At 34.4% G+C, this 26,974-nt stretch overlaps 2 protein-coding genes across 2 annotated transcripts in view; both read left to right on the top strand.

Moving 5' to 3' along the window:
• Positions 1 to 14,751, top strand: part of Tmbim4 (transmembrane BAX inhibitor motif containing 4) — a 17,286-nt gene extending 2,535 nt beyond the window's left edge. Inside the window, exons 2-7 of the mRNA XM_015483049.2 lie at positions 3,300 to 3,408; positions 3,609 to 3,714; positions 7,480 to 7,513; positions 8,548 to 8,665; positions 13,359 to 13,404; positions 13,938 to 14,751. Coding sequence (XP_015338535.1) covers positions 3,300 to 3,408; positions 3,609 to 3,714; positions 7,480 to 7,513; positions 8,548 to 8,665; positions 13,359 to 13,404; positions 13,938 to 14,144 — 620 coding nt within the window. The 3' untranslated portion in view covers positions 14,145 to 14,751. The remainder of the gene's footprint in view (positions 1 to 3,299; positions 3,409 to 3,608; positions 3,715 to 7,479; positions 7,514 to 8,547; positions 8,666 to 13,358; positions 13,405 to 13,937) is intronic.
• Positions 14,752 to 19,661: 4,910 nt separating this feature from the next.
• Positions 19,662 to 25,286, top strand: Llph (LLP homolog, long-term synaptic facilitation factor). Its single transcript, XM_015483050.2, has 3 exons — positions 19,662 to 19,793; positions 20,641 to 20,852; positions 24,918 to 25,286. Exons 2-3 carry the CDS (start codon positions 20,648 to 20,650, stop codon positions 25,094 to 25,096), a joined length of 384 nt encoding a protein of 127 aa, XP_015338536.1. The 5' UTR covers positions 19,662 to 19,793; positions 20,641 to 20,647; the 3' UTR covers positions 25,097 to 25,286.
• The last annotated feature ends 1,688 nt before the right edge of the window (positions 25,287 to 26,974 follow it).

Here is a 26,974-nt window from a genome sequence, read left to right on the forward strand (position 1 = left end):
ATATATATATATATATATATATATATATATTATGGTAGATAGACACTATACCTATATTTTATTTTTATGTGATGCTGAGGATTGAACCCAGTACCTCACACATGCTAGGCAAGCGCTCTACCAACTGAACTATAACCTCAGCCCCCATTTCCTTTTTATTCTGAAGAATATTCCATTGTTTAGATATACCAGTTTATTGATTCACCTTCTGAAGGACATCTTGACTGGTTCTAAGTTTTGAAGCAGTTATAAATAAAGCTGTTTTGTAAAATTCATGTGCAGGTTCTTGTGTGAACATGTTTTCAGCTCATGTGGGTAAATACCAAGGTGTACAATTGCTGGGTCACATGAATCAAAGTATATTTAGTTTTGTAAGAAAGCACCAAATTATATTCCACAATTTGCATTCCCATTAGCAATGAATGATCGTTCTTATTCTTCATCTTCACCAGAATTTGATGTTGTCAGTATTTTGGATTTTGGCTATTCTAATAGGGGTGTAGTTGTAGCTCATTGCTTTAATTTGAAATTCTCTAGTAACATGATATTGAGCATCTTTTTATATGTTTATTTGCTACCTGTTTTCTTTAGTGAGGTGTCTATTCAAGTCTTTTATCCATATTTTAGTAAGGTTGTTTTCTTATTGTTGGGTTTTAAGAGTTCTTGTTTAGTTTGAATAATATCCCTTTATCAGATACCTCTTTCACAATTATTTTTCCCAGTCATAACTAGTCTTCTTATTTACTAGATGTTGTCCATTTTTGAATCAGATTATTTGTTTTCTGTTGTTAAATTCTAGAATTTCTTTACATAGTCTAGATATTAACCCCTTATCAAATATATGATTTGCAACCCATTCAGTGAGTTGCCTTTCAACTCCATTGATTATGCCCTTTGATATACAGATTTTTTTTAATCTAGTCCTTTAATCTAAGTTTCCTTTTGTTGCCTGTATTCTTTGGTGTTATGTTAAGAAACCATATTGCCAAGCCCAATGCATGACATTTTTTCCTTGTTTTCTTCTAAGACTTTAATAGTGTTAGGTATTTCATTTAGGTCTTTGATCCATCTTTAGGTAATTTTTGTATGTGGTGTTAAGTAAGGGTTCAACTTCATTCTTTTTGCATGTGTATATCCAATTTTCCCAGCATCATTTATTAAAGAGACTTTCATCTTTTTTCCATGGAGTGATTTTTTTGATATGTACAAGGTTTTATTCCATTGGTCTATGTGTCTGTCTGTATGCCAATGCCACGCTCTTTTGATTACCGTAGCTTTGTAATGAGTTTTGAAATCAAGAAGTGTGAGAAAGTTTGTTCTTTTTAAATATTATTTTAAAAAAATTTTTTAGTTATAGATGGATACAATATCTTTATTTTTATGTGGTGCTAAGGATCAAACCCAGTGCCTTACACATGTGAAACAAGTGCTCTACCACTGAGCTACAACCCCAACCCTTAAATATTTTTTTGCTATTTGTGATTCCTTGAGATTCCATGTGAATTTTAGGATGAATTTTGTGTTTCTGCTAACAACGCTGTGGAAATTTTTGATAGGAATTGCATAAAATCTCTAGACCGTTTTGGATAGTATATCTTAATATTAAGTCTTCTGTGAACATAGGATATCTTTCTATTTTTTTGTCTTTTGTAATTTCTTTCAGGAATGTTTTATACTTTTCATGTTTGTCTTCTTGGTTAGGTTTTTCTCTAAATGTTTTATTCTTGTTAATGCAATTCCAAATAGAATTGTTTTCTTAATATCCTTTTCAGCTTTCTCCTGTGAGTGTAGAGAGTTGCAAATGACTTCTGCAAGTTAACATTCTCTCTCACGACTTGCTTAATTCATTTGTTATGAAATTTTTAGAGTTTTATTTATGTAAGATCACATTCATATTAATGTGAACAGACATAATTGTACTTCTTTCTTTCCATTTTGGATGCCTTTATTTCTTTTCCTTGACCAGTTGCTTTGGTTGGGACTTTCAGTGCTATGTTGAATAGAAGTGGCAAAAATAGGCACCCTTGACTTATTCCTGTCTTAGAGGAAGAACATGCAGTTTTTCACCATGTGTGATGTTAGCGTGGGCTTTTCATCTGTGGCCTTTATTGTGAAAAGGTAGTTTTTCAAGACTTAGTTTATTGAGTACTTACAACATGAAAGGATGTAGAACTTTTGCCATATGCTTTTTCTGCATAAATTAAGTTGATCATGTTTCCCTTCCACCCCATCATTCTGTGCCGCAGTCCAGCTGCAGCAAAATAACCGGGGGGTGACGAACAACTTGTGTAGATTGATACAGCAGGAGTGGAAGCCGTTTATTGCAGGACAGGAGCAGTATTTATACATTCCACACAGCTTATCTAATTAGCATAAACTAGATACATCAGTCAACCAATCAGGAATCTCTACACCTAATGGCTCGGTTTTGTTACTTCTCAAACCACTCCCTCTGACATTTTGCCAGGCACCATCCAGACTTGTTTACGAACTTTAACATTCCCCTGGCAAAATGCCAGGTGTTATTTTGACTTGTTTACAGACTCTAACAATTCTGTAACCACATCAGTAGATTTTCATATATTGAACATCTCAGGAATAAATCACATTTGGTCATGACATATAGTCCATTTAATGTACTCATGAATCCTGTTTGCTAGTGTTGTGTTGAGGATTTTTGCATTAATATTTATCAAGCATATTGCTTTATAGTTTTCTTGTAGTACCTTTGGCTTTGATATCAGAGTAATGCTGGTCTCACAGAATGAGTTTGAAGTGTTTTCTCCTCAATTTTTTGGAAGAGTTTGAGGAGGATTGGTATTGTATCTCAGCTTTGTAGTACATGTTTTTTAAACCATTTTTTAGGCATTCTCAGATTATATTCAACAGTAACATGGACCATTACTTTAGAGTAACTAAGAACTGGTCCACAAGTACTAGGAGTGGATGAGAATTAGCTGACAAATAGCCATTTTTGTCAAACTGTTCTGTTTTTAATCATTTGCTTTTTTGTATGCTATTGTGTACAAATAGGCATTTGGCATTTTCCTTTTGTTTTGATGAAAACACAATCTGGCCAGTTAATTTAATTTTTTAAGCTCATTTTTGGGAGGATTATATATACCCTTTGGGTTTTTAATTACTTTGGAGGCTTTTCCTTTTTTACTAGTTTTAGTTAGTGATAACTCTAAGATTTAAGAAAGAATGCATGTAAAAACAATTTTTCTAAAGAAATTTGGTCTTATAGTTCTCTATAAATCCTTAAGAAAATAATCACGTGTAATATTTTTCTCTTTTAGCTTTCCTCAGAAAAGTCTACACCATACTTTCTCTGCAAGTTCTCTTAACTACGGTGACCTCTACAGTGTTCTTATCTTTTGAGTCTATACGGACATTTGTACATGAAAGGTAAAGTAATAGGATAAATCATTTTCAGACATTACATATGATCAAAAGGATATATACAAACACAATTCAATTCTTTTCTGTAAACGCCTATAAAATTAGTTTTGTTTTTGACAAAATATACAGATAAATTTTATTAAATTGGCTAACACTATTTATGGTCTTTTTAAACTTGAAACTTTTTGTAATATTATGTCTTTCAGTCCTGCCTTGATTTTGGTGTTTGCCCTTGGATCTCTGGGTTTGATTTTTGCATTAACCTTAAACAGACATAAACATCCTCTTAACCTGTACCTGCTTTTTGGATTTGTGAGTACTTTGGTGATGTTTGCTTCTTTAACAATAAGGGTTTTCAAAATATTTACTTAATTGGATGCAAAAACAGACATAACAATGACAGAACAAAATGGAGTTTTATTTTAATTAGGGTAGTATAAGAAATCACTTGTAATTTTGTAGGATTTTAGAATTTTAAACACTTGTCACTGTCAAAATTTGTGGGTTTTTTTTTGTTGTTGTTGTTGTTGTTGCTGTTGTTTTTAGCTAGGATAAGATGGAAAAAATACCAAATCAGGGGCTGGGGTTGTGACTTAGTAGTAGAGTGCTTGCCTAGCACATTTGAGGCCCTGGATTCGATCCTCAGTGCCACGTAAAAATAAATAAATAAAATAAAGGTATTGTGTCCAACTTCAACTAAAAAATAAATATTAAAAAAAAAAATCGGAACCAGATGACCTAGCTTTGTAACTACCTGTTAATGTGACATGTGGCAAGGCATTTAACCTTTCTGTACCTCATTTGTCTCAAATATAAAATGAAAATATTAACAGAATCCCTGTGATACTTTCTACCTTTATATTTTATGATTGGGGGAGTATTTATTATTAGAACCTTAATTTTATAGAAATTAAATCAAATTCTTTATTTTTAGCTGATCAGTATCACTTTTTCTTTTTTTAGTTGCAGGTAGATCCAGTACCTTTATTTTATTTTTATGTGGTGCTGAGGATCGAACTCAGTGACTCATGCATGCCAGGCGAGCGCTGTACCACTGAGTCAAAGTCCCAGTCCCCAGTGTCACTTTTTATTGTTGCTCTATTCTTTTAAAAGACCATTGTCCTCAAATGATGTGCTTTACCAACTTGTTTAAAATTCATAGATAGGAGAACCTAACTTCAAGTCGTGTTTGTTGAAATAGAGGTAGAAATTAAAACCCCATTTGTCACCTGTAGACAGATCTGGGATATTCGTAATGCTATGGCCATACTGCCTATAAAATCTCTTGAGTTTGAGTAAGATTGGTAAAACTCAACATATTTTTACATTATTTTGTTTCTTCTCATCGCCAGTATGATTTTGGTTTCTAACTTGAAAATTTACTTCAAAACATTCCAAAACTAAAAATAAGAATATTTGTAGTAAATAATAGCCACTGCTATTAATTCTCACTTTGCCTTTGTGATGTGGTCTATCAAGTGGATAAAATCTAGGTAGAGTGAGTCTACTTTTTAAGACAAAGTAGAGGTAATGTAATTAAGGAGAAAAAGAGACTTGAGGACAAGTCTCAAGTAATAGTGAAAAAGCTATGGATCAGATTAAAGTGCTTCGAACTAAAGAAAGTTGTGATTTCTGATAATGAATTTGGGTTAATATAAGAAGAAAAAGCTCATGACTTTGGAAATTTCAATTATAAGAGAGGTTATTCATTTAAATTTTAAGCTCTTCTGTTTGTAAGGTTATCAGTCCAAACGCAAGTTATCTCAGATACTATGAGTTTATTTTAAGAATATAAGAGTCTAAGAACCAATCCAAACCCATCAGATCTTAACAAGAGGAACTAGAGAAAGGTTCTAGAAATTATGCTATTGTAGGGAATTCAGTGGTACCAGTTTGTGGTCCCTTTCCCCTTGTCCTGTCACAGCTCTCTCACAACTGTCCTTAAACATTGTTTTCTTTTTTTGTCTTTCATTTTAACATGACCATCGTTGGCCCACACATAGTTCAGTTACCTTTCAGCTTTAGCTCCTGCTGCCATTGCTTCATTATCTAGAATTTGGTTTCCTGAGTGAGAAAGAACCTGATGGGCATAGTTAGTTTTGGTACAGGTCCCATTGTAGATTGTTAGACAATTCTGGATTGCTAGTCCATGGGCCAGATTCTAGCTTCTGGCCCAGTTAGCTATGTGCTAGGACAGATGAAAGAGGCACCAAAAAATGGGATCATATGGATTTCCTTTTCACAGTTTATTTTAACAAGGACTGATTTCTATGAAGAAAGAAGTCACAGGCAAGTTTTTGCCCAGTGGAGAGGCCTCCCTTGAAAATCATCAGCCAAATGCTTATAAGAAAAATGTTCACTTATTGCCAAACCTGTTTGACATGCCCATAACTAGAAGTGGTTTCACTGATAAGGAAATATGTAAAATACATCTCTTCAGATTATTCAGTGACCTCTGTCTACTAGATTTTTGGTCTTTTGTTTGTTCAATTTTGTTTCTGTCTTGTTGCACCAAAATAAGAAAGAAGCAAATCTTACCCTGTCCTATAAAATCTGTGTGTGTGTGTGTGTGTGTGTGTTTTAAAGGAGGGTGTTATTTTGGGGTGACATTATATCTTTCTAGTTTTATCTTTACTACTACTATTTATATTATTCTATCTCCTTCATATATTTGAATATGGTGTGGGATTTCTTTCCTAAAATCACGTCACAAATATCAAGAATGTAATACAATTATATTGCCTAGGAAAAAAATGTTTTTATCATCTTTGCCACCATTTCCCTGGCAATACCAACAACATTAAAATATGGCAGCAGCTTCATTGCCTCCGTATCTATGTACAATTTTAAATACCATTTTTGCTCTGATTCTGATAATTTGTTGATTTCAGGTAGGATGAAGTACAGGGAATCCTTCTACCATAAGTATGATTATACAGCCACTCCTGTTACTTTGGGCTTTGCCTTTGCAATGTGGTTGACCCGATGGTTGATAACAAGTCTATCTAGAGTAAGAATGTAAGACAAAGTAAAAATAATATAAATAAGCGGAAAGAGAGGCTAGAGGACAAGGCTCAATATCCTCCAATTTTTATTTAAATATGGATTCAGCTTCTTGTTACTTGGCTTAAACAATGTCAGAATAACAGGTTAGGACTGGGGTTGTGGCTCAGCTTGCCTCACATGCCTGGGGCACTGGGTTCCATCCTTAGCACCATAAATAAAATAAAAGTATTGTGTCCATTTACAACTAAAAATGTTTTTAAAAAGTTAAAAATAATAACAACTTAGTTTGTTTCTCTTTTATATAAAAATTTGAATGACTATTTTGACTATTTAACAACTCCCAGGTTCCTGTTCCAGTTTATGCATTCCTAACATATTGCATGGTATAAGACAGCTCACCACCATATCCACATAGTGTCAGTTACAAAAGAAAAGAAAAGAAAAGAAAAAGAAGGAAAGAAGGAAGGAAAAAGAAAAGAAAAAGAGAGAAGAGCAAGTTATGTTCTTTTAGAGCACAATCTGGAAAATGTATCCTTCTCTACTCACCTTAAATTGGCTACAGTATAGTTATATAACCAGGCCTAGCAACAAGGGAGACTGAAAATGTAATGTTAAATCTGAACAGCCAGGTGTCCATGTAAAAATTATGTTACTAGGGAAGAGAGAGACAGTTTTAAGACTTACACACCGAAGTACTACCTAAATATTTTATCTTTATGTTTGTATTTGTTAGATACTGAGGTTTTTATAAAACATATGATTTGCAGTATCATTTATATTTCATTATCTTAGTAAGAAAAACAGAATTTCCTGTATTATTTCCACTATTACAGATATGAAAAATTTGATTAGGGCTTAGAGGGTCATGGAACCATATTTAGAGTTTAAATATTCTCACATAATTTTCATTATGGTGAGCTTGATAACTGTCTCACATACTTCACCAGACTGCTCTGAAGCAAAAATGAGATCATGCACACAGAATCCCATTGACCTACTAGAAATTAGAAAATATACATGAAGTGGTATATATTTTACATGCATTTTTTAATTTCACTTTCTTTTTCTTAGACACTGTTGGAAGCTCTGACTGTGGCAGTTGTGGGTAAGTCATAATTGTGCTTCTTTTTGTTATAGTAACCTTTTATAATGTGGATAAATCTTTCAGGTAAAAAAAAACTTGGGGTTAAAGTTTAATAGCATGGAATGTTGTATTTTAAAAACATGGCATAAGATAAATATTGCCTAAGATATAAGCAAAAATCAAATGTTTATACTTTACATAGTTCAGCAGAGCTTAGAGGAAGTGGAAAAGTTTAAGGAAAACTAAAGGAATGAAGAACAATATTTCATTTCTGTTTACATATTTATAAAAAAAATAAGACAACCATGGCTGATCTTTTCCCTAATTTACAAGAAATTCAGAAGAATTGAGAACATTTGTTTTGAGCTGTGTGCTTTTCATCACGAGTTTAGCTTCCTAAGAATTGCCTGCATTGAACCACGTCTACTGCTGTACCTTCATGTTTTATTCACTAAGTGATACTACAAGAAACAGCAGTAATTTCTGTTTCTATATTTTGTATTAAGTGAATTCAGAGGCCAAATGTCAAATTTGTTTCATTACACAAATGTACTCTGTGAAATGCTTCAAGTAAAATATTTCAGTGAGTTAATAACAATTCTGATTATTTTTAAATGGTTAGCGTTGGGTACCAAAAAAGTTCGGCATTAACTATTACTCTCAATAATGGCAAATTGTTAATCTTTATGGTTTATATATTTCTCTCTTCCTATTTTGACATTACTATTTTTAATATCATTTTTGTTGAATTTATATTTTTGGTTTACCTTTTGAAAAAGAATTAGAATATTAAAATGCTAAGAAATACCAAAATAAGTAGAATTGAAGCTTCTCAACATAAAGGAAATATTAAAATAACTTACTTTTAGTGTTGTTATCTATTAATGTTACGTAATGTTAGCTAGTCCATCTCTGAATAAGGAGTCTTTTTTATTGGTGAGTAGTATAGGAGAAATGAAACATTTCTGTTAAATAACATGAAATGTTATTTTAAATATAACAGTTTTATATTGAGGATGTTTATGTACATTTTAATCAATTTCTTAATTTTACAGTTACTTTCTACGATGTATATATAATTCTGCAAGCTTTTGTACTGACTACTACAGTATTTCTCGGTTTAACCATATATACTCTACAATCTAAGAGAGATTTCAGCAAATTTGGAGCAGGGTAAGTTATATATTTTGGGATATAATAGATAGATGTCTTTAATATTATAGGTGGTTTTGAGAGAGTGTTATACTGTTAGTTTTCTGTGCCTTAAAATTTAAGTAAATAAAGTACTAGGACTAGGCCCTACTTTCCCAGAGCATTCAAGGAAATGGAAAGTGGCTTTGAGTCATTTTCTTCCCTTTTATAGTGAAAGGAAGTGAATTTAAAAAAAAACAAAAACAAAAACGTAGATTGGTTTTCCAGAGAAGCTATACTTATGTGCTATATGAATAGTGTGGAATTTACTAAAATTATTTCAGTCTTTGTTTTGGCATAAATGTTACCAAGACCATCCACATCTTTGGCAAAGGCAGAACAGTTGTCTCCAAGAACTTTAAAACCTTTTTGATCTATCTAGATTAACTTGTATCTTTCCTGAAACAAATAAATATATGTAATGATTCTTTATATTAGAATAATAGTAGTGTGTTGCCCTCATCTGGTAAGAAGTATAGACACTTCTCAGCTCACAGTGGCCTGTTCCCACACAGTCACTCAACCATTTTCTGTTCTTTCTCCTATTAACAATACTAAATATTTACAAAAGTCTACTCTTGCAAAACTTTCTTTCCTCTTCCCTTTTGTTTCCTGGTAGACCAGATTATCAGAAATCCTTGTTGGGATAAAGTATAGTCATGCAATTTGCCTAAGTAGTTTTATTAGAATCAAGTTTGGTTTAGGGAGAGACAGTATTTTCTTTTCCTTCTTTTGGGAAGATGTTTCATTTATATTTTGTGGTATACATGAAGAAAGCTTTGCTCTGTGTTCTCTTTCCATCCCCATCTCCCAACTGCACCTCTCCCTCCAATTCATTCTAGTATCTCTCCTGAATTCCTAGTAAACAATTTCCCTTGTATTTCAGCTTTTTCATAATAAATGAATCTTTATTGATACAACCGATGTTAAAATTATCATGTATCAGTCTAAGACCAAACACTTATGAAGTCTGTGTACAGCTGGCTGCTATTTCTGATCATTTTTATATTTTCTTTTCTTTTTTTTTTTATTGATTGTTCAAAACATTACAAAGCTCATGACATATCATCTTTCATACATTTGATTCAAGTGGGTTATGAACTCCCATTTTTACCCCAAATACAAATTGCAGAATCACATCGGTTACACATCCACATTTTTACATAATGCCATATTAGTGACTGTTGTATTCTGCTACCTTTCCTATCCCCTACTATCCCCCTCCCCTCCCCTATTTTTTTTTCTTGTGTGTTAGGTTTTTACTAGGTAATTGTCCTTAAAAATTATGTTGAGGGCTGGGGATGTGACTGAGTGGTAGAGTGCTTGCATAACATGTGGGAGGCACTGGGTTTGATTCTCAGCACCACATATAAATAAATGAATAAAATAAAGGTTCATCAACATCTAAAAAAATATATTTTTAAAAATTTATGTTGAATTTCTTTAAGCCCTACACTGCTGGTGCATTTTTTCCATAATATTTTGGGTTTCCTGCTACCTGGCATCTAGAAAATTACTAGATTGAGTCCACTTAAAACTAAATTCATGGTTCACAATATTTTCCCAACCATTCAGGTGTTGTGAATTTGAACTAGAAATCTGTAAAGGGATAGCTTGGATATCAATTACTTAGGAATGATCCCTCTGCCTTTTCCTTGCTTTATGCATTGATAACTTTCCTTATAGTCTCTCCGTGGGGATGGGGAGGTGATTGATACATGGTTGCCCTGACATTAAGGTTATTCACTTTAGGTAAATCCAGCTGTGGTACCATGATTACTTCTTTGGATTTCTACTTTTATCTAGATTGTGGCTTGATAATTCCCTTCCATTTTGTCAGTTATTTGATACTTGTTAAGAAGTTTTTCTTTTTTTTTTGGTTTCTTTTTAATTCATCACTTCAGTAGTTTTTGAGGAGATGGAGGATGGTGTCATAATTGGTCTAAATAGCCTTGTTTGCTATAATACTGGGAAAAGAACCCTTTCAAAGTTGTTTCTTACCGGTGTTACTGTAACCATCCTTGCTATCTCCAGTCTTACCAATTTCTAGTCTATTTTCCATAAAGTAACTAGGTGATAATTCCAAAATGCAAGTTCAATAGTGTCATATTTAAAACACTTGAACACTTTACTATGGCTTGAGGATAGCCTGATTCTCTACTGACGTGCTTTTATTGCCATCCACTATGGGATATTGCTATGTAATAATTATCTAGAAAAATCATAATATTGACCATATTTTTGGAGTGGCATTTTATTGCATTTTAGACAAAATTTAATGGCACTAATTTTTGCGAAGTATCAAAATCAAAATGGTTGTGGAGGGGGGCTGCAGTTGTGGCTCAGTGGTGGAGTGCTTGCCTGGTGCAGATGAGGCACTTGTTTTAATCCTCAGCACCACATAAAAATAAATAAAGAAAAAATAAAGGTATTTTGTCCATCTACAACTAAGAAATATTTTATTTATTTATTTATTTATTTTTGGTACCATGGATTTAACTCAGAGGCACGTGACCACTGAGCCACATCCCCAGCCCTATTTTGTATTTTATTTAGAGACAGGGTCTCATTGAGTTGTTTAGGGTCTCACTTTTGCTGAGGCTAGCTTTGAACTCAGGATCCTCCTGCCTCAGCCTCCTGAGCTGCTGGTATTATAGGCATGTACCACTGCACCCAGCTAAGAAATATATATATATATTTTTTAAAATTTTTTTTAGTTGTAGTTGGACACAGTACCTTATATTTATTTTTATGTGGTGCTGAGGATCGAACCCAGCGTCTCGCATGTGCTAGGCGAGCGCTCTACTGCTAAGCCACCACCCCAGCCCAAGAAATACATTTTTAAAAAACTTAAAAAAATGGTTGTGGAGGCTAAGTGCCAAAAGGGGATACAAAGATTGAGCAAAAAGATTTTATTCAAAAAGGTGTATAGGCTATTCATCCCTACCTGTTTATGGGAGTTAGTAGGGACTAAAGAAGTATATTTGAAATGTGTGAATATATGGTAGCAGCAGATAATGGTAACAGTGCTTTATATATTGACTTAGAACTATAATGGGTTTTGCAACATCATTTTTATTTATTTATCGTCACTTATTATCCTATAGAATCTTGTCACAAAAGGAATTGAATCTTAGAACTACATGTGGCAACTTTTTTTGTATCACCTTAAATATTTTGTCTTGCAGGATGTAGAACAAAGTTAAATTCCTTGGAAACTGTCTGAATCTCCTGAGACTCTGTTAGACAGGAAACAGCTTTTAGTTTTAGAAATAATTTGGCCCATTTCCAACATAGTACATTTCTGAAGAGTATTCAATCCCCTATGATTTAGGAGATCTTTGTACCCTGCTTGATATGAATACAAACTATCCTACCCCTATGTGAGCTCGAAGGATTGTTCTTCCTGCCTCTCTTTGGTGCATTTTTCCACAGCTTTGGTCCAGTCTTCACATGCATGTATTGATCAGTATCCAGCTAAAGATTCTAGTGGAACCTTACAATACATATCACCAGAGATTACTCTTTCTTTCGGTACAGCTCTTTGGTCCCTGTTTTTTTTTTTTTTTTGGCATATTCTAGCCACCTTGACCACCCAAACCTCTAATTTCTTGTCTCTTCAACTTGAGAAGACTAAAAGGTTCCATAGGGTTCCTGACCTGACATTGTGACCTAAAAATTCTCTAGCTGGGACAATTATAAATTTCTGTTTCCCTAATTTTTATTCCTATGGAATGATTGTCCTGTGCTGGTTGTTGTTCATTGTGTGAAATCTCTTGTTTCTTATATTTTTCCTGGTTTTATTTAAGGAGGGAGGCTTGTGTAATTTCTTATGCCTGAAGCAACATATTGATACCAAAAGATAGACTTCTTAGATGTTCTTTGTCACATATTTTATGTATATAATGTGAACGATAACTCATAAAGTTATAGAAGTGGCAGATTTGTCTGTATAAGTTATGTTCCCTAATACATAAAAATAAAATAAAAAGTACATTGTGAACTTTAATATGTATGCATGTTCACAGAATAACTTGCTATTATTATTTGGTTTTAAAATGCAATTATCTTTATTATTATTTGTGTATATGAATAAACTAAAACTTTTTATAAATCTCAATGAAAATACTTCTAATGGTTCCTGCCTATGTCAATATTTTCCTTGTGCTAAAATTGAAAACTTGAAAAATAATACTCTTAACTAGTTTTGTATATCATAAAATTGTTGGATAGCTATACTTTCAATAACAGTTTTTAAAAAATAAAATGGGTATTATTTTCATTTGTTATTTATGAATTCCTATGCTTTAATTTCTTTTCACAAATCTGTATGAATTTCAGAAAATGTGGAATGGAGCCAGGCATCATGGCACACACCTGTAGTCCCAGCTGCTTGGGAGGATGAGACAGGAGGAGCTAGAGTTCAAAGCCAGCCTCAGTAACTTAACAAGGCCCTAAGCAACTTAGCAAGACCCTGTCTCAAAATAAAATATAATAAATAAAATATAAAATAAAAATAAAATATAACAAAGGGCTGGGGATGTGGCTCAGTGGTTGAGCACCCCAGGTTCAATCCCTGGTACCAAAAATAAATAAAGAAAAAAATGTGGAATGGGTTTACAGTTTTTGTTTTTTTTTCAAGGAACTCTAAATTATTAAAACTTTCTTTTTATAGGCTTTTTGCTGTTTTGTGGATTTTATGCTTGGCAGGATTCTTGAAGGTAAGTTGTTTTTAGAATAGTTAACCTGAAACATAATTCCGGCAATGACAATAGAAATAACCTCAAAAAATTGGAGGAGTTACTCTTAGATGACACTTAGTTGTAATTATCTGGAACATTTGTATATAGAATGATTATGGAATAATCTCATTTAATAATCAAGGCCTTATGTTATATTATGAATGGGTAAATGAGTTAAATTACATAGAAAAAGGCTCTCACTTAATAACTAACAACCTCCAAGTAGCACATTTAATTCTGAAAAAGAAATACATATTAAAATAACTTGTATTTGAATGCTGCTATTCATAGTCGGTAATTTAATTGAAAGGAAGAATGAACAGATATTCATTCATACATCCATCTTTCCATCATACAGAAGCAAGCTCGACTTGCCTTGCCTCTTTCTGCTTTTAACATTTGTATTTGAAATTGTATAACATAATATGTATTAATAATAGATCATTAGGAGAAGTAACTAAAGTACTGTTACTACCATTCTCAAATATATTTCTTTAATCTCTTGCCTATAGATTTTTTTTTATAGTGAGACAGTGGAGTTGGTCTTGGCTGCTGTAGGAGCCCTTCTTTTCTGTGGATTCATCATCTATGACACACACTCACTGATGCATAAACTGTCACCTGAAGAGTATGTATTAGCTGCCATCAGCCTCTACATGGATATTATTAATCTATTCCTGCACCTGTTACGGTTTTTGGAAGCAATTAATAAAAAGTAATTGAAAGCCGTATACAGAACTGTTTATTAAGTAATAAAGGTTGAGACGTAATTAAATATCAAATACTTTTATGGTCTTTATTGATATTCTGTATACTTCTAAGCTTTAAAATTGTACCATTTTTTATGGTTTATCATTCTTAATACTTTGATTTAGAATCTCAGGTAAGAGATATCAAAATTGTCTTTTTTACTTTTTTCAGTCCTAAGTTAACTATGCCTACCTATTTGTTTATAATTCAAAATAATTTTATGAGCATTTAAAATGTTTCTTTATTTAGTGATTTAATCTAAATTTTCTCTTAACTAAGAGATTTTAATCTCATTTAGTAAGGAAAATAATGGGAAAGATAAATTCCAAAGATAATTACTCAGTATTATATTGAAATTATATTAAAATGTTAATGATGTCTCATTATAAAATAATGTATTAAAAATTAAAGGTTTACTTAAAAGCCAATATAAAATTTTGATAGTAGTTATTTATCTCTGTAAGTAAAGGTTTCATTTTAAAATTATAGAATGGTCGTGTGACTAAAGGACCCCCAAAGATACTGGTTCATCTGACATTAAGTATATGTATTCAAAATAAAAATATTTGAAAACTAGTGTCTTGTGGTTCCATTTGTGTTGGTCCATACAGCATGTAGATGAGTGTACCAGTGATCAATGGAACTTTGGCAGATTCCCTTACTATATAGTATTCCTTCATTATTTGCAGTTTTATGTTCTGTGGTTTCATTTACCTGTAGGCAATTGTGGTCTAAAAATGTTAAATGGAAAATTCTGGAAATAATTTATAAATTTTAACTTGCATGCCCTTTTTAAAATTTTTTAAAGTTATAGATGGACATAATATCTGTATTTTATTTATCCATTTTTATGTGGTGCTGAGGATTGAACCCAGGGCTTCATGTATACTAGGCAAGTTCTCCACCACTGAGCTACAACTTTATCCCCAGTCATATGCCCTTCTGAGTAGCATGATGAAGTCTCATGCTGTCCTTCTCCATCCTGGTCGGGACATGATCTTCCCTTTGTCCAGCATATCCACACTGCATACATTACCCATTTTTTCATGGCTCAGTGATCCAGGATCTTCTTTCTGACACATTGTCAGAAGACCAATGGTAGCTTACCTCTACACAGCACAGTGCTGCATCATCTCACTTCATCTCATCACATAATCATTGTATTGTCTCACATCACAAAAAGAATGGTGAAAACAGAACAATAAGATATTTTGAAAGAGACTATACACATGACTTTTACTATACAGTACATTGTTTCAATTTTTCTATTTTATTATTGTTGATCTCTTATTGTGCCTAATTTATAAATTCAAGTTTATCAGAAGTATGCATGTATAGGATAAAACATAGTATGCATAGGGTTTGGTACTATATGTTTTAGGTATCCATCAGGAATCTTGGAATATATCCCCCAACAAATAAGAGGAGAATATTTTATTAAATAAAGTTTGCTAGGACAGCCATAGCAAAGTACTATAGAAAGAGTGGCTTAAACAGTAGACATATATTTTCTCCATAGTTCTGTGGGCTAGAAAGTCCAAGATCAGGTTGTAGACAGGGTTGGTTTCTTCTGAGACCTCTCTTCTTGTAGATGGCTGGCTTCATAATGTCTCTACCTTGTTTTCCCTCTGTGTTTGTCTATGTCCAAATTTCCTCCTCTTATAAGGACATCAGTCATTGAATTAAGGTCCATCCTAATGACCATTTTTCCTTAGTTAACTCTTTAAAGACCTATCTCCAAATACATTCATATGCTGAGCTACTGAGAGTTAGGACTTCATAATATGAATTTTTAGGGACACAGTCCATAACACTCACTAAGTACATCATTTCATACGTACTAAGTTGAATTCAGTTAGTTATATAGATTTAGTCTCCAATGACTTTTAGATGTTAATTGACTCTATCATCAATTGATTGTTGAAAAACCAATTGTGTGATACTTTACAATCAAGTTTAGCATAGCATGTTAGGTATAAACATCTAGATTGGAATCCTTATTATATGTGACCAGTTACATGTTTGTAAAAGTTACTTCCCTTCCTTATATAGGTCTTGCCTCATTTTTATAATGGGAATAATCGTAACAAATCCTGCCTAATTGGGCTTTCAGAAGGATAAAATGAGATAAATACAGAAACTAAATGATTAATTAATGTAAGCTGCTGTTATTAGTATCATTTCGATCCAAATGCAGAATAGACTGAATTGTGACTAAAGACAATAAGCAAAGGCAGATTTGACATTTTAAAATGTAAAACAATGCCATTCTTTTTACTAAATTATTTTTTATTTAGGAAATAGTTATTTAATATAAAAATGCCACCTAATGAATTCCCTTTGAAATGACTTAAATTTTCAAAAAAGTTTTTTAATTTCTGATATATACCATAATTATTAAGTCTAAAGGGATCACACTAAAAGTTTTGAAAACCACTGGTATAAAATATTACATGAACCAAAATCATATATTTTTCTATTAATGAATTTTATATGGTTGCTCCTTTCTTACTGTCACCATTAACACTACTCTGTACATCTTTATGTGTCCTACTGTGCATAGGCATGACAATTTTCTAGGTACAATGACGTGCAATTTTCAGTTTTTTACCAGAGGTGAAAATGTGCAGATTTAAGAAATACTAAGAAAGTGGCATTAGCAGGTTGACAGAGCAACTGGCAACTCAGTGTACAAGGGACAAAAGAACAACAAGTAGGAAGAGAATGAGAGAAGAGCAGGAAGTGAGAACTGTGTTTATTGAATATCATTCAGCTTAAGAGATGCTGTGGGTCCCATGTACCTGCCTTCACTTCTTTACAGTTCTCAGACCTAGCTTCAATTCACTTCATGTAGTTCTGGCAATGAGTGATAGCAGCAGGCGTTTTTGGAGGAGCTGGGAACAGATTTTTTGTTGTTGTTTTTACTTAGTATCTTTGTAGAGTTTAGTCCTGAAGTATCCATGATCTAGGGAATTGGCAATATGAAGTCACCATCTGAATTCCAGAAATATTCTTGTTTCTTACTAAATCATTATGCAGATCAGGGACTCCACTCACTGGATGAAGCCAGTAGTTTAGCATGCCTTTTGGATGGAGAATCGGTTGGTATTCAACATTACCCACTGTGCCTCTAGTTCCATAAACTCTTTCCAGCTCTCTTGAGTTGTAGCCATATCCAGGTTGACCCTTAATCCTTATTCCTCCATCAGGGATTAAAGTGTCCCAAACACAGTTGTTTGTTTTCCTTCACCTTTGTATATCCAGCAAAGTGCCTACTGCAGAGTTTATACTTGAATGTATGAATGAGAGTGGCTTATGAGTTTTTAAATATGCTAAGGCCATTTATTGTTAGAAATTCATTTGTACAAACTGGACATGAGTTAAAACTTTTTTTCCCCTATTTCATAGTCCATGATTGTTTTATAAAGTATTTGTAATGCTGAATTGTGACATGTATTTTAGCACAACAATTTTCATAATAGGTTATTGTTTCTTTTGCAAAATTTCTATTCAAAAGTCTTTGCCAGGTATGTTAAGCAAGAGGCAGTCATTTTTGACTATGTGAAAGGGAATTTACTGTAGTTTAAAATGCATTATGCATGGGCTGGGGATGTGGCTCAAGCGGTAGCGCGCTCGCCTGGCATGTGTGCGGCCCTGGGTTCGATCCTCAGCACCATGTACAAATAAAGATGTTGTGTCCGCTGGAAAAAAAAAAAGTCATAATAAAATGTAAATATTTAAAAAAATAATAAAATGCAATATGCAGATATATTTCTGGGGAAATGAGGCTAAATTCTAATTTGAAAAAACAGGTATACAGTTAACATAAGATAGAAACAATCTTCCATTTAAAGAAATTAGGTTTTCTCTTTTTTTTTAAGCCTAGGATTTTTTCAGCCCAATGTTTAAAAAAAGAGGGGGGGGGGGAACTTGTTCTAAGAAATCCAGACTCTCAATACCATATTATTCTCAAATGTTCTAACCAAAAATACAACACCGACCTGTGTGGTTCTAATGCTTATACCATAAGAAGTATAAGTTAGGGACAGCCCAGTGGCACACACCTGTAATCCCATTGACTTGGGAGGCGGAGGCAGGAGAATTGAGAATTGAGAATTCAAAGCCAGTCTCAGCAATTTAGCAGGGTGCTAAGCAACTCATTGAGACCCTGTCTCCAAATAAAATACAAAAACAGGCTGGGGATATGACTCAGTGTTTAAGTGCCCCTGAGTTCATTCCCTGGTAGTACTGAAAGGAAAAAAAAAAGTATACGTTAAATAACAGTGTTGTTCATGAGCTCAATGTCCTAGGTGTAGCACTTCTGGTATGGAAGCATTCAGACAGGTAAACATCAACTTGAAGTGAAACAATTAAATTTTATACTTTAAATTCTCCTTTGGAATAGGATTACTTTCTGATTTTGGTGACAGTTTTGAGACATAACTGACAAAATAAGTTGCAAGTACTTAAAGTGTACAATTTGCTGAGTTTTGGCATATGTGTACATCCGTGAGATTGTAGAGGCACCCCCTTTCTCTACAGAAAAGTCTTAACTGGGCTTCTCCAGAAATCTTCAACATGGCTGATTTGGGGACTGTCAGCAAAAGAGTTTAATGTAGATAAACTTCCTATTTTCCTGTTGTTCTGTTTTACTTGGCCACTGGCAGTGAAGATATCAGCACTCTACTGCTGGACACCCCATTACTAGTTTTTCACAAACGTATCAAGTATAGTAGTTTGTAGCAATGTGCAAACAAGGCCTTGGCCTTGAGCTGGGCTTCACAGAGATGTCTACATTTTAAGGTAAGAGAAGTTACCAATTGGGCTCCGCAGGAGGAGGAATAAAAGGGGAGAAGAAGCTCTCCCTGTCTCAGGCGTTGTCCTTGAAGGGTTAACTTGCCCAGAACAATAAAAGAAAAAAACCTGCTTTTATGTGAACTTCTGCAGACTGTGAACTTCTGAGTCCCTCCCCTTATATAGTGGGTATAAAATTCTGGAACTACTGACCTCGGGGTACAGGGTATTGATTGATTACAGCAAAAGCTGTGCCCTCTGAACCTGGCTGCAGTCAAATAAAACTGTCTCCTGCTATCTTAGGTGCCTTGCCTCATCTGTCCCTACAACAAGATCATAAACCAAGATGGGAGTGAGTTTCCAGGCTGCAAATAAGGATGACCTCAATACATCTCTGAAAGAACACGTGATCTAAGATGATTGGCTTTAAGCAACCTCTAGAGTACCTGGTGCCAGTGAGGTCAGCTTTTAAAGGTGGGCTTTGCTCTACCTGGGTGCACAGTTCCCAGGCGGGATTCACTCCCTGTGATAAGTTCCGGGTGCTAATGCGCCCACTTCCCAGAAGCAGGTAAACACACGTCCAGACCGCTGACTGGAACTGGAACGCAGTTTAGAATTGGCTAAATCCTACTTCTGTACAGTTATGGGACCAGCCAGGGTTCAAAGTCTCTGCGCAACCCTAAAGCAGAAGGCGTGTCAGCGCCTGCCCCGCCTCTGAAGCTTTAGCGGCCGTACTGACTCCCGGCATGCACTGCGCTCACCGGCCGGAAGCCGGAAGTTGGGGGCTTCCAGTCGGTGGCGTGCTGCTTGGAAAACGTGATCTTGTGAGTTTGTTGTTTGCGTCTTCCCTCCGGGGTACAGTGGGGTGTGAGACCTGGGGCTTGATTTGCTGCCTGTGGAAAATTTCGTGCCAAGCTTTGACCCTCTTGCGCCATGTTTGATCTCTTCGGTGTAAAAAGCCAGGACTCGGTCAAGGACGAGAGACCCTGGCTCCTGATGGCGGCCCTTTGACTTCCTCATTTTCTGTGTAAAATGAAGCCTTTTCTTGTCTCTCAGACGTGCTAAGGTTAACTCTGACCCTCAAAGACTATTCCGCAATCCTGTATGCTGTCCCCCTGCCGGGCTTGGGTCCTTGTAGACAAGGTGGTCAAGTAGGTTTGTGATTGCTGGCATTCGTGTTTTGGTATTCAGCTAGTCACCCTTCATCCTTTACTGTGCGTGAACTGCTGTGGACTGAGGAATTCAACGGTGAATACAATCTGTAACCTCTACTTTCCTGGTACCCACATTCCTTTGGAGGGCAGTTTGTCAAAGTCATTTCCTAATTAGTAAACTTAAGATGGTGATGCTCTTTGCATTTGGGGGGAAATTACTCTATTTTGTAGGGAAACCAAGGAGGTTTCAGAATTGGCTTTATTTACAGTTTGACTTTTACCGCTAGGAGTTTGATTTAACGTTCTTAATTGTTATTTATTTAGTGACAATAGGAGCCATATTGACCCTCACATAAGTTGCACATTAAGCTGTCATAAATCTTGAAGAGTGAAGAGTTTATCTTCTATTTTTTCCTGTTTTGTAGAGAAATACCTGGTGTCTTGATTTCCCAAGTATATGCCTTTTTTTTAGTAGTAAACAATTTGCTTTTGAATGTATATTTTTGTTAACTGCCAGGTAAAAGATGGCTAAAAGCTTACGGAGTAAGTGGAAAAGGAAGATGCGGGCTGAAAAGAGGAAAAAGAATGCTCCGAAAGAGCTCAACAGACTTAAAAATATTCTCAAAGTTGGCAGTGATGTTTTAATGAAAGATGTTGAAGAAATAGCAACTGTGGTGGTACCTAAACATTGCCAAGAGAAAACGCAGAGTGTGGTGAATGATGAAAAAGGTGAGTTTATGTGCTTTATTAAAAAAATATATATATTAGTTTCTTTTTGTGGGTTTTTTTTTTTTTTTGTAACTGCTCTGTGCCTACCTTCAAATCTGCTCACGTTTATTATTGAAGGCTACATTGCTACAAGAAATTCTGTGCTAAACTTTTAAAATCAGTTCATGTGGATAGTCATATTGTGGATTATTCAAGATGGATCTTGTGTAATTAAACAATAATCTGCTTGAGGAGTAGATGATACTACAGGAAACAAACCTAGACTTGTTGGAAGGGTGCACAATTCAGTCAGTCCCCACAGAATAGAAAGAGGGCTTCTTTGCAAGCTTAACATACTGTGAGTCTTATGTACTTATCAGTTATCCTGAAAATTACAGTTTCACTGGATTTTATTTTCACAAATTCCAGGGACCTCTGTGTCTTAACCATAGTCTTAAGGTAGAGACTGTATAAGGTGCTAGTTTCAGCAGAGCAAAAAGTTTCTTGGATCTCACATCCTAATGCACCAATTTGGCAGCAAGTTGAATTAAGCACTCTCAGCATCCATTCTCTAATTTTTTTTAAAAAAAGAGAGAGAGAATTTTTTAATATTTATTTTTTAGTTTTCGGCAGACACAACATCTTTATTTGTATGTGGTGCTGCGCGCATGCCAGGTGAGTGCACTACCGCTTGAGCCACATCCTCAGCCCAGCATCCATACTCTTGAAATAATGTTTATGTGGTGTATATGGTCAGGGAAGAGAGCAGTATTCTTCAACCTTACAATCCTAAAAGTTTCCTTTCCCATTCTTCAAAATGACCATTTTTAAATTTTCTCTTTCTTCTCAATCCCTCTCCCTACAGTATACTATTCAGTTGCACTTAGTACATTTACAGTTTTATGTAACCATCATCTCTAGTTCCAAAACATTTTCACCATCTAAAAAGAAACCCTGTACCTATTAAAGAGCCTTGAACCCTATGCCTCCAACAACCACTAATGTGCTTTGTGTCTTTATGTACTTGTTTTGAATATGAAATGGAATCATACAATATGCAGTCTTTTGTGCCTTTCTTTTCTTACTTAGCATAATATTTTTGAGTTTCACCCATGTTGTAGCATATATCAATACTTCCTTTTTAAGTTAATAGTCTGCTTTGTATACTGTATTTCATTTATCCATTCATTTTATCCATATCCATTTCATTTGGGTTGCTTCTACCTTCTCACTATTATAAGTAGTGCTCTTGTGAACATTTGTGTATAAGTTTTTTTTTTTTTAATGCCTGCTTTTGTTTTTTTGGGGGGTGGAATATACTTATAAATGGCAGTGCTGGATCATATCATTCTTTGTTTATTCTTTTCCACCTCAGCCACACTATTTTACTTTTGCACCAGCAATGTACAGGGTTAGTGTCCCACAATTTTGATTTGTATTTCCCTAATGACTAATAAAGCCAAAGATTTTAAAATCTGTATGCCAGATTCCCATGCACTCCTGAGTCTTGAATTGTTCCTTTAATTTTCTTTTCTCTCCTGTTTCTCTTTTCTCTCCTCTCTTTTCTTTTGTTATATTCTGTAATTTCCTCAACTTTATTTTCTAGTTCTTGTGTTATTTAATGTTACTAATTTTCTTTTTAATATTTTTTTTATTTTTATTTTTTTAAGTTTTCGGTGTTTTGTATGTGGTGCTGAGAATCGAACCCGGGCCACACGCATGCCAGGCGAGAGCGCTACCGCTTGAGCCACATCCCCAGCCCTAATGTTACTAATTTTCATTTCCAAAGTTTTTTCCCCCCTTTTATTGTTTAATTTTTATAACCTCCTGTTCTTAATGGATCTATATTTTCTTTGATCTCACTGGGGTTATTAATTATAGTTGTTTTTGAAATTTGGATCTACTGTTTGCATCATCTATCTTTCTTTTGGGCTTCTCCCTATCTCATCCCCACCCTTCTGTTCCTAAATTTTTATCTCTATCTCTATATTGGAGGTTTTTCGCAAGTATCTGGTGATCAGTACTCATTGCTTGTATTTAAGTGAGGCACTAATATGATGATTGGAAGCTGGAAGGAGTGAAGGCATGGAGGAGGGTCTATTAACTGCTAGACCTGTAGAGTCATTGGAGTGAACACAGGAGGTCCTGTTAGGAGATCTCCTATGTCAGAATTTATGGCTCTTTTTTCTCATCATCCTCAAAGAGGCATTCTCTCATCCATCTCCTGCCTAGGGAATGTCTAGGGAATGCCCTCATTCTTAGAGTATTTCAGGAGCTAAATGGGGACAGGACTGAGAGTGAGGAGAGTCCCACTTAGTAATCAAGATGGTTCTTTATCGCTGCTCTTAAAGTTCATGTTCCTTATTTCTATTTTTTCAGCTGCCTACCCAGTTTCTTAAGCCACAAAACTAGTAGTCATCCTTTCTTTTTTCCTCTATATCTAAACCATTAACAAATCTTATTTATTATTTCAAAATTTCAGCAGAATCTATTTTTTTCCTTCATTCATCTTAATTCAAATGACTATTGTTATGGTTTGAATGTGAGGTGTCCCCCAAAAACTCATGTGTGAGACAATGCAAGAAGGTTCAAAGTAGAAATGATTGGGTTATAAGATGTTAACCCAGTCAATGAATTAATCCCCTGATAGGAGTAACCGAGTGGTAATTGAAATAATAGGGTTTGTCTGGAGGAGGTGGGAATTGGGGTGTGGTTTTGTGGTATATATTTTGTATATGGAGAGTGGAGACTCCTTCTGTTTCTTGATCACCAAGTGAGCTGCTTCCCTCTGTCACATACTCCTCCATGATGTTCTGCCTCATCTTGAGTGGATTAAGATCTTTGAAACTGTGAGCCCTCAAATTGTTCTGGTCAGATCTTTTAGTCACAGCAGCAAAAAAGCTGACTAAAACAACCATCATCTCTTGCCTATACCATTATAGTAACCTTTTTGCTTCTGTCTTCTTCAGCTTTTTCCTTTTTGGTTTATCTTCTACATATTACCCAGTGTGATCTTTTTAGAATATAAATCAGATTATATCACTGGCATGCTTAAAATCTCAAGTCTTTTTTCCATGTTCTTAACAGAACCTACCTAAAGTAATCACTCAACTACTAGTTACTGAGTAACTATTAAATACTAGCACTATTTTAGGCAGCATGGAAACAATGGTGACTATCAAATATAACATCAGGTAGTAAATATGATAGAAGATCTTGTATAACTTGGTTAAGTACATGAGAGGGACATTCTGGGCATGTTCCTTACCAGCTAATAAGATTAGTGGCAGATATGCCATAGCATAGTTTCATGGAACTTCAGCCAAGTTCCCTGTTAGTAGAGCTGGGTCTCTGGGTATTGCCTGGTTAGAAGTGTGGCAACCCCAGCACAGCCCCAGGATGTGTCCAGGTCTTTCTTCTCTGTTGTATGCTTATCTTTGTTACCACAGCCTGCTGTTGAACCATTCCATTGACTTCATTTAAGTTCTTTCTAAGTTCATTAAAATTTAGTTCAAGTTCATAAGAAATGGCCAGTCATTCCTCATCATTTACTTATAAGACCTGTCCATTAGAAGTATGGGTGCACTTCTTACTGGCTCAACTGTCTTATGTAACTCAAGGAATCACTTAATATGAGAATTCTTATTGTAAGCATTCTTACAATTGTAAGCATTCTTACAATTGTAAGCATTCTTACAATTGTAAGCATTCTTACAATTCATATGTGCTCAGAACCATACATTTATCCACTAATTCAGTAGCTCAAAGCCATAAATCCTAATGCTTCCTTTTTGACTTTATTATTCCAAAGCACAATCAGGACAACATTCTTTAGAAAGTTCCTCAGTGAGTAAATAGATGGTGCCTATAGTTACAAACACTTAGGTCATTCATGATTATAGTAATATATAGCATGTGTCTGATTTTGTCAAGTTTGCTGTGAGGAGTTTTGTTTGAGTGAATGAGAGCATTCTAGAAAAGGGTTTTCTGTAGTTTCAGTCTGCCTTCAGTTCTGATAGGCACAATGCATTCATATGCTTTCACGGGGTAAGTGTTAATAGTTTCTCCATATTTTTTTTTATTCAGATGACATGAAAATGGAGACTGAGATTAAGAGAAACAAAAAGACTCTTCTAGACCAGCATGGACAGTACCCTGTGTGGATGAACCAGAGGCAAAGAAAAAGACTGAAGGCAAAGCGAGAAAAAGGAAAGGGGAAGAGCAAAGCAAAAGCAGCAAAGGCAGCAAAGGGTTTGGCCTGGTAGACTCTTAAAACTTGAAGAATTCTACATGGGACAGATGTTTGATTGGAGAATGTATACATTGATTTTGACTGTCACTAAATGAAAACTATTCATTTTCATATTTTAAGTTGACTTTTTGTCTTCAATTCAAACCCAGAATAACCCCTCAAGTTTGTTTTAGGAACTTGAATAAAGTATTTTCTTTAGTAAATGAAAGGTATATTGATGTTTTAATTGGATGTCACTCAATATCTATATACTATAAGACATCAAAATTCTGTCAAGAATTAATATGGTTTACCAGGTGTGTTGGAACACACATGTGATCCCAGCAGCTCAGGAGATTTAGGCAGGTGGATCACAAGTTCAACGACAGCCTCAGCAATTTAGCAACTGAGACCATGTATCAAAAAATAAAAAGGTTTGGGGTGTGGCTTAGTGGTTGAGTGCCCCTAAATTCAATCCCTGGTGCCAAAAAAAAAAAAAAAATTGATGTGGTTGTAATTGTTGGATCTTACAACTTGGTAAAATCATCCAATAAAGGTAAAATGATAAACTGACAAATTTGAGCAAACTCAAATTTAAAAAGCTATTATGTGGTTATATTTTTTAAAAATGTGACATCAGTGGGTCTTATAAATAGTACTAGATTGAAGTTTTGATTTCTGTAATTCAGAATAAAAGATATTTTGTGTGTAAAACTTTGATCTTTTCTTCTTTTGTACATTATGAAGGTTTCCCAGTACTAGAGAAGACCAGAAATTTCCATTAAATTTTTTAAAAGTCTTAGATGGAATATGTGAATTTATACAAATCAATGTTTCAAATTAAAGTACCTCAAATTTTTCCTAGAAACTTACTTAATGTTCTTCAGTTTTAATATTGTGTAGCCTAAATATAATATAGTACAGCTTTCCCAGCGTATGTTTTTCAGAATCCACTTCTCCAGGTGCTTTTGGGAGAAAAAAAAAATTTGTGGTCACATCAATTTGGGTAATGCTATATACCCAAAGAATGACAGGAAATGTTACTTTATTATTATATGGTCTTATATAGGTCAGTTTCTGAGAAATAGAATACACTATCGAAAATGTTGGTACTATAATGGAAGTTAGTTTTAGTTAAATATCTTGCTATAATTTGCTAATTTCAGTCAACTTTAATCAATCTAAATTTCTCATTTCCTCTGAAATTTCAGTCTAATCAGATTAATAATTTTATTTGTTTACTGACATAATGAAATATTTATTGAGTACTTCCTTTGTGCCAGGGACTTTTCTAGGTACTGGGTAATATTATTACCTGGGTACTTAGAACTGAGAACTGTGCACCTGCTCAGAAGACGTTAAATACACCAGAAAAATCAAGTGAAGGGTGAAAATTTTTAGAATAAATTCACTTGGCCATGAGGTCACAAACTGTGCCAAGAGTCCTAGGAGGCTGGGGCACAGTATAGATAGATAGGATATGACCAAAATCCTATAGAATATTGGAATCTATAAAATTTAATGCCAGTAAAATAATTGAAGTTATTTTAATAGGCTTTTCTTAATTAACTCTATTTCATTTCAGAAGTTAGTGGATAACTTCAAATATTTAAAATAGGTTGGACATGTAGGTCAGTGATAGAGCACTTGCCTAACATTCATAGAGTCAGGTTCAATCTCCAGTACCACATACACATACACACAGAAATTTAGACTGACGTTTCAAAAGTAGTGCAGGGTGTGATAAATCGAGAAGTATAGTATAGCACTTATATCTATTATTAACTTATCTTTTTAAAAAAATTTTTTTAGTTGTAGATGGATATAATACCTTTATTTTATTTTTATGTGGTGCTGAGGATCAAACCCAGGGCCTCTGCATGTGAGGGGAGCACACTACTGCTGAGCTCAA

Source organism: Marmota marmota, unplaced genomic scaffold, assembly GCF_001458135.2.
Source record: "Marmota marmota marmota unplaced genomic scaffold, marMar, whole genome shotgun sequence".
Taxonomy (NCBI): Eukaryota; Metazoa; Chordata; class Mammalia; order Rodentia; family Sciuridae; genus Marmota; species Marmota marmota.

Bases quoted from the DNA above. Each gene is read 5' to 3' on its own strand.
- Llph (XM_015483050.2), top strand. From the start codon at position 20,648: ATGGCTAAAAGCTTACGGAGTAAGTGGAAAAGGAAGATGCGGGCTGAA. The intron at 20,853-24,917 runs GTGAGTTTATGT...TTTTTTATTCAG, and splicing joins TGTGGTGAATGATGAAAAAG to ATGACATGAAAATGGAGACT.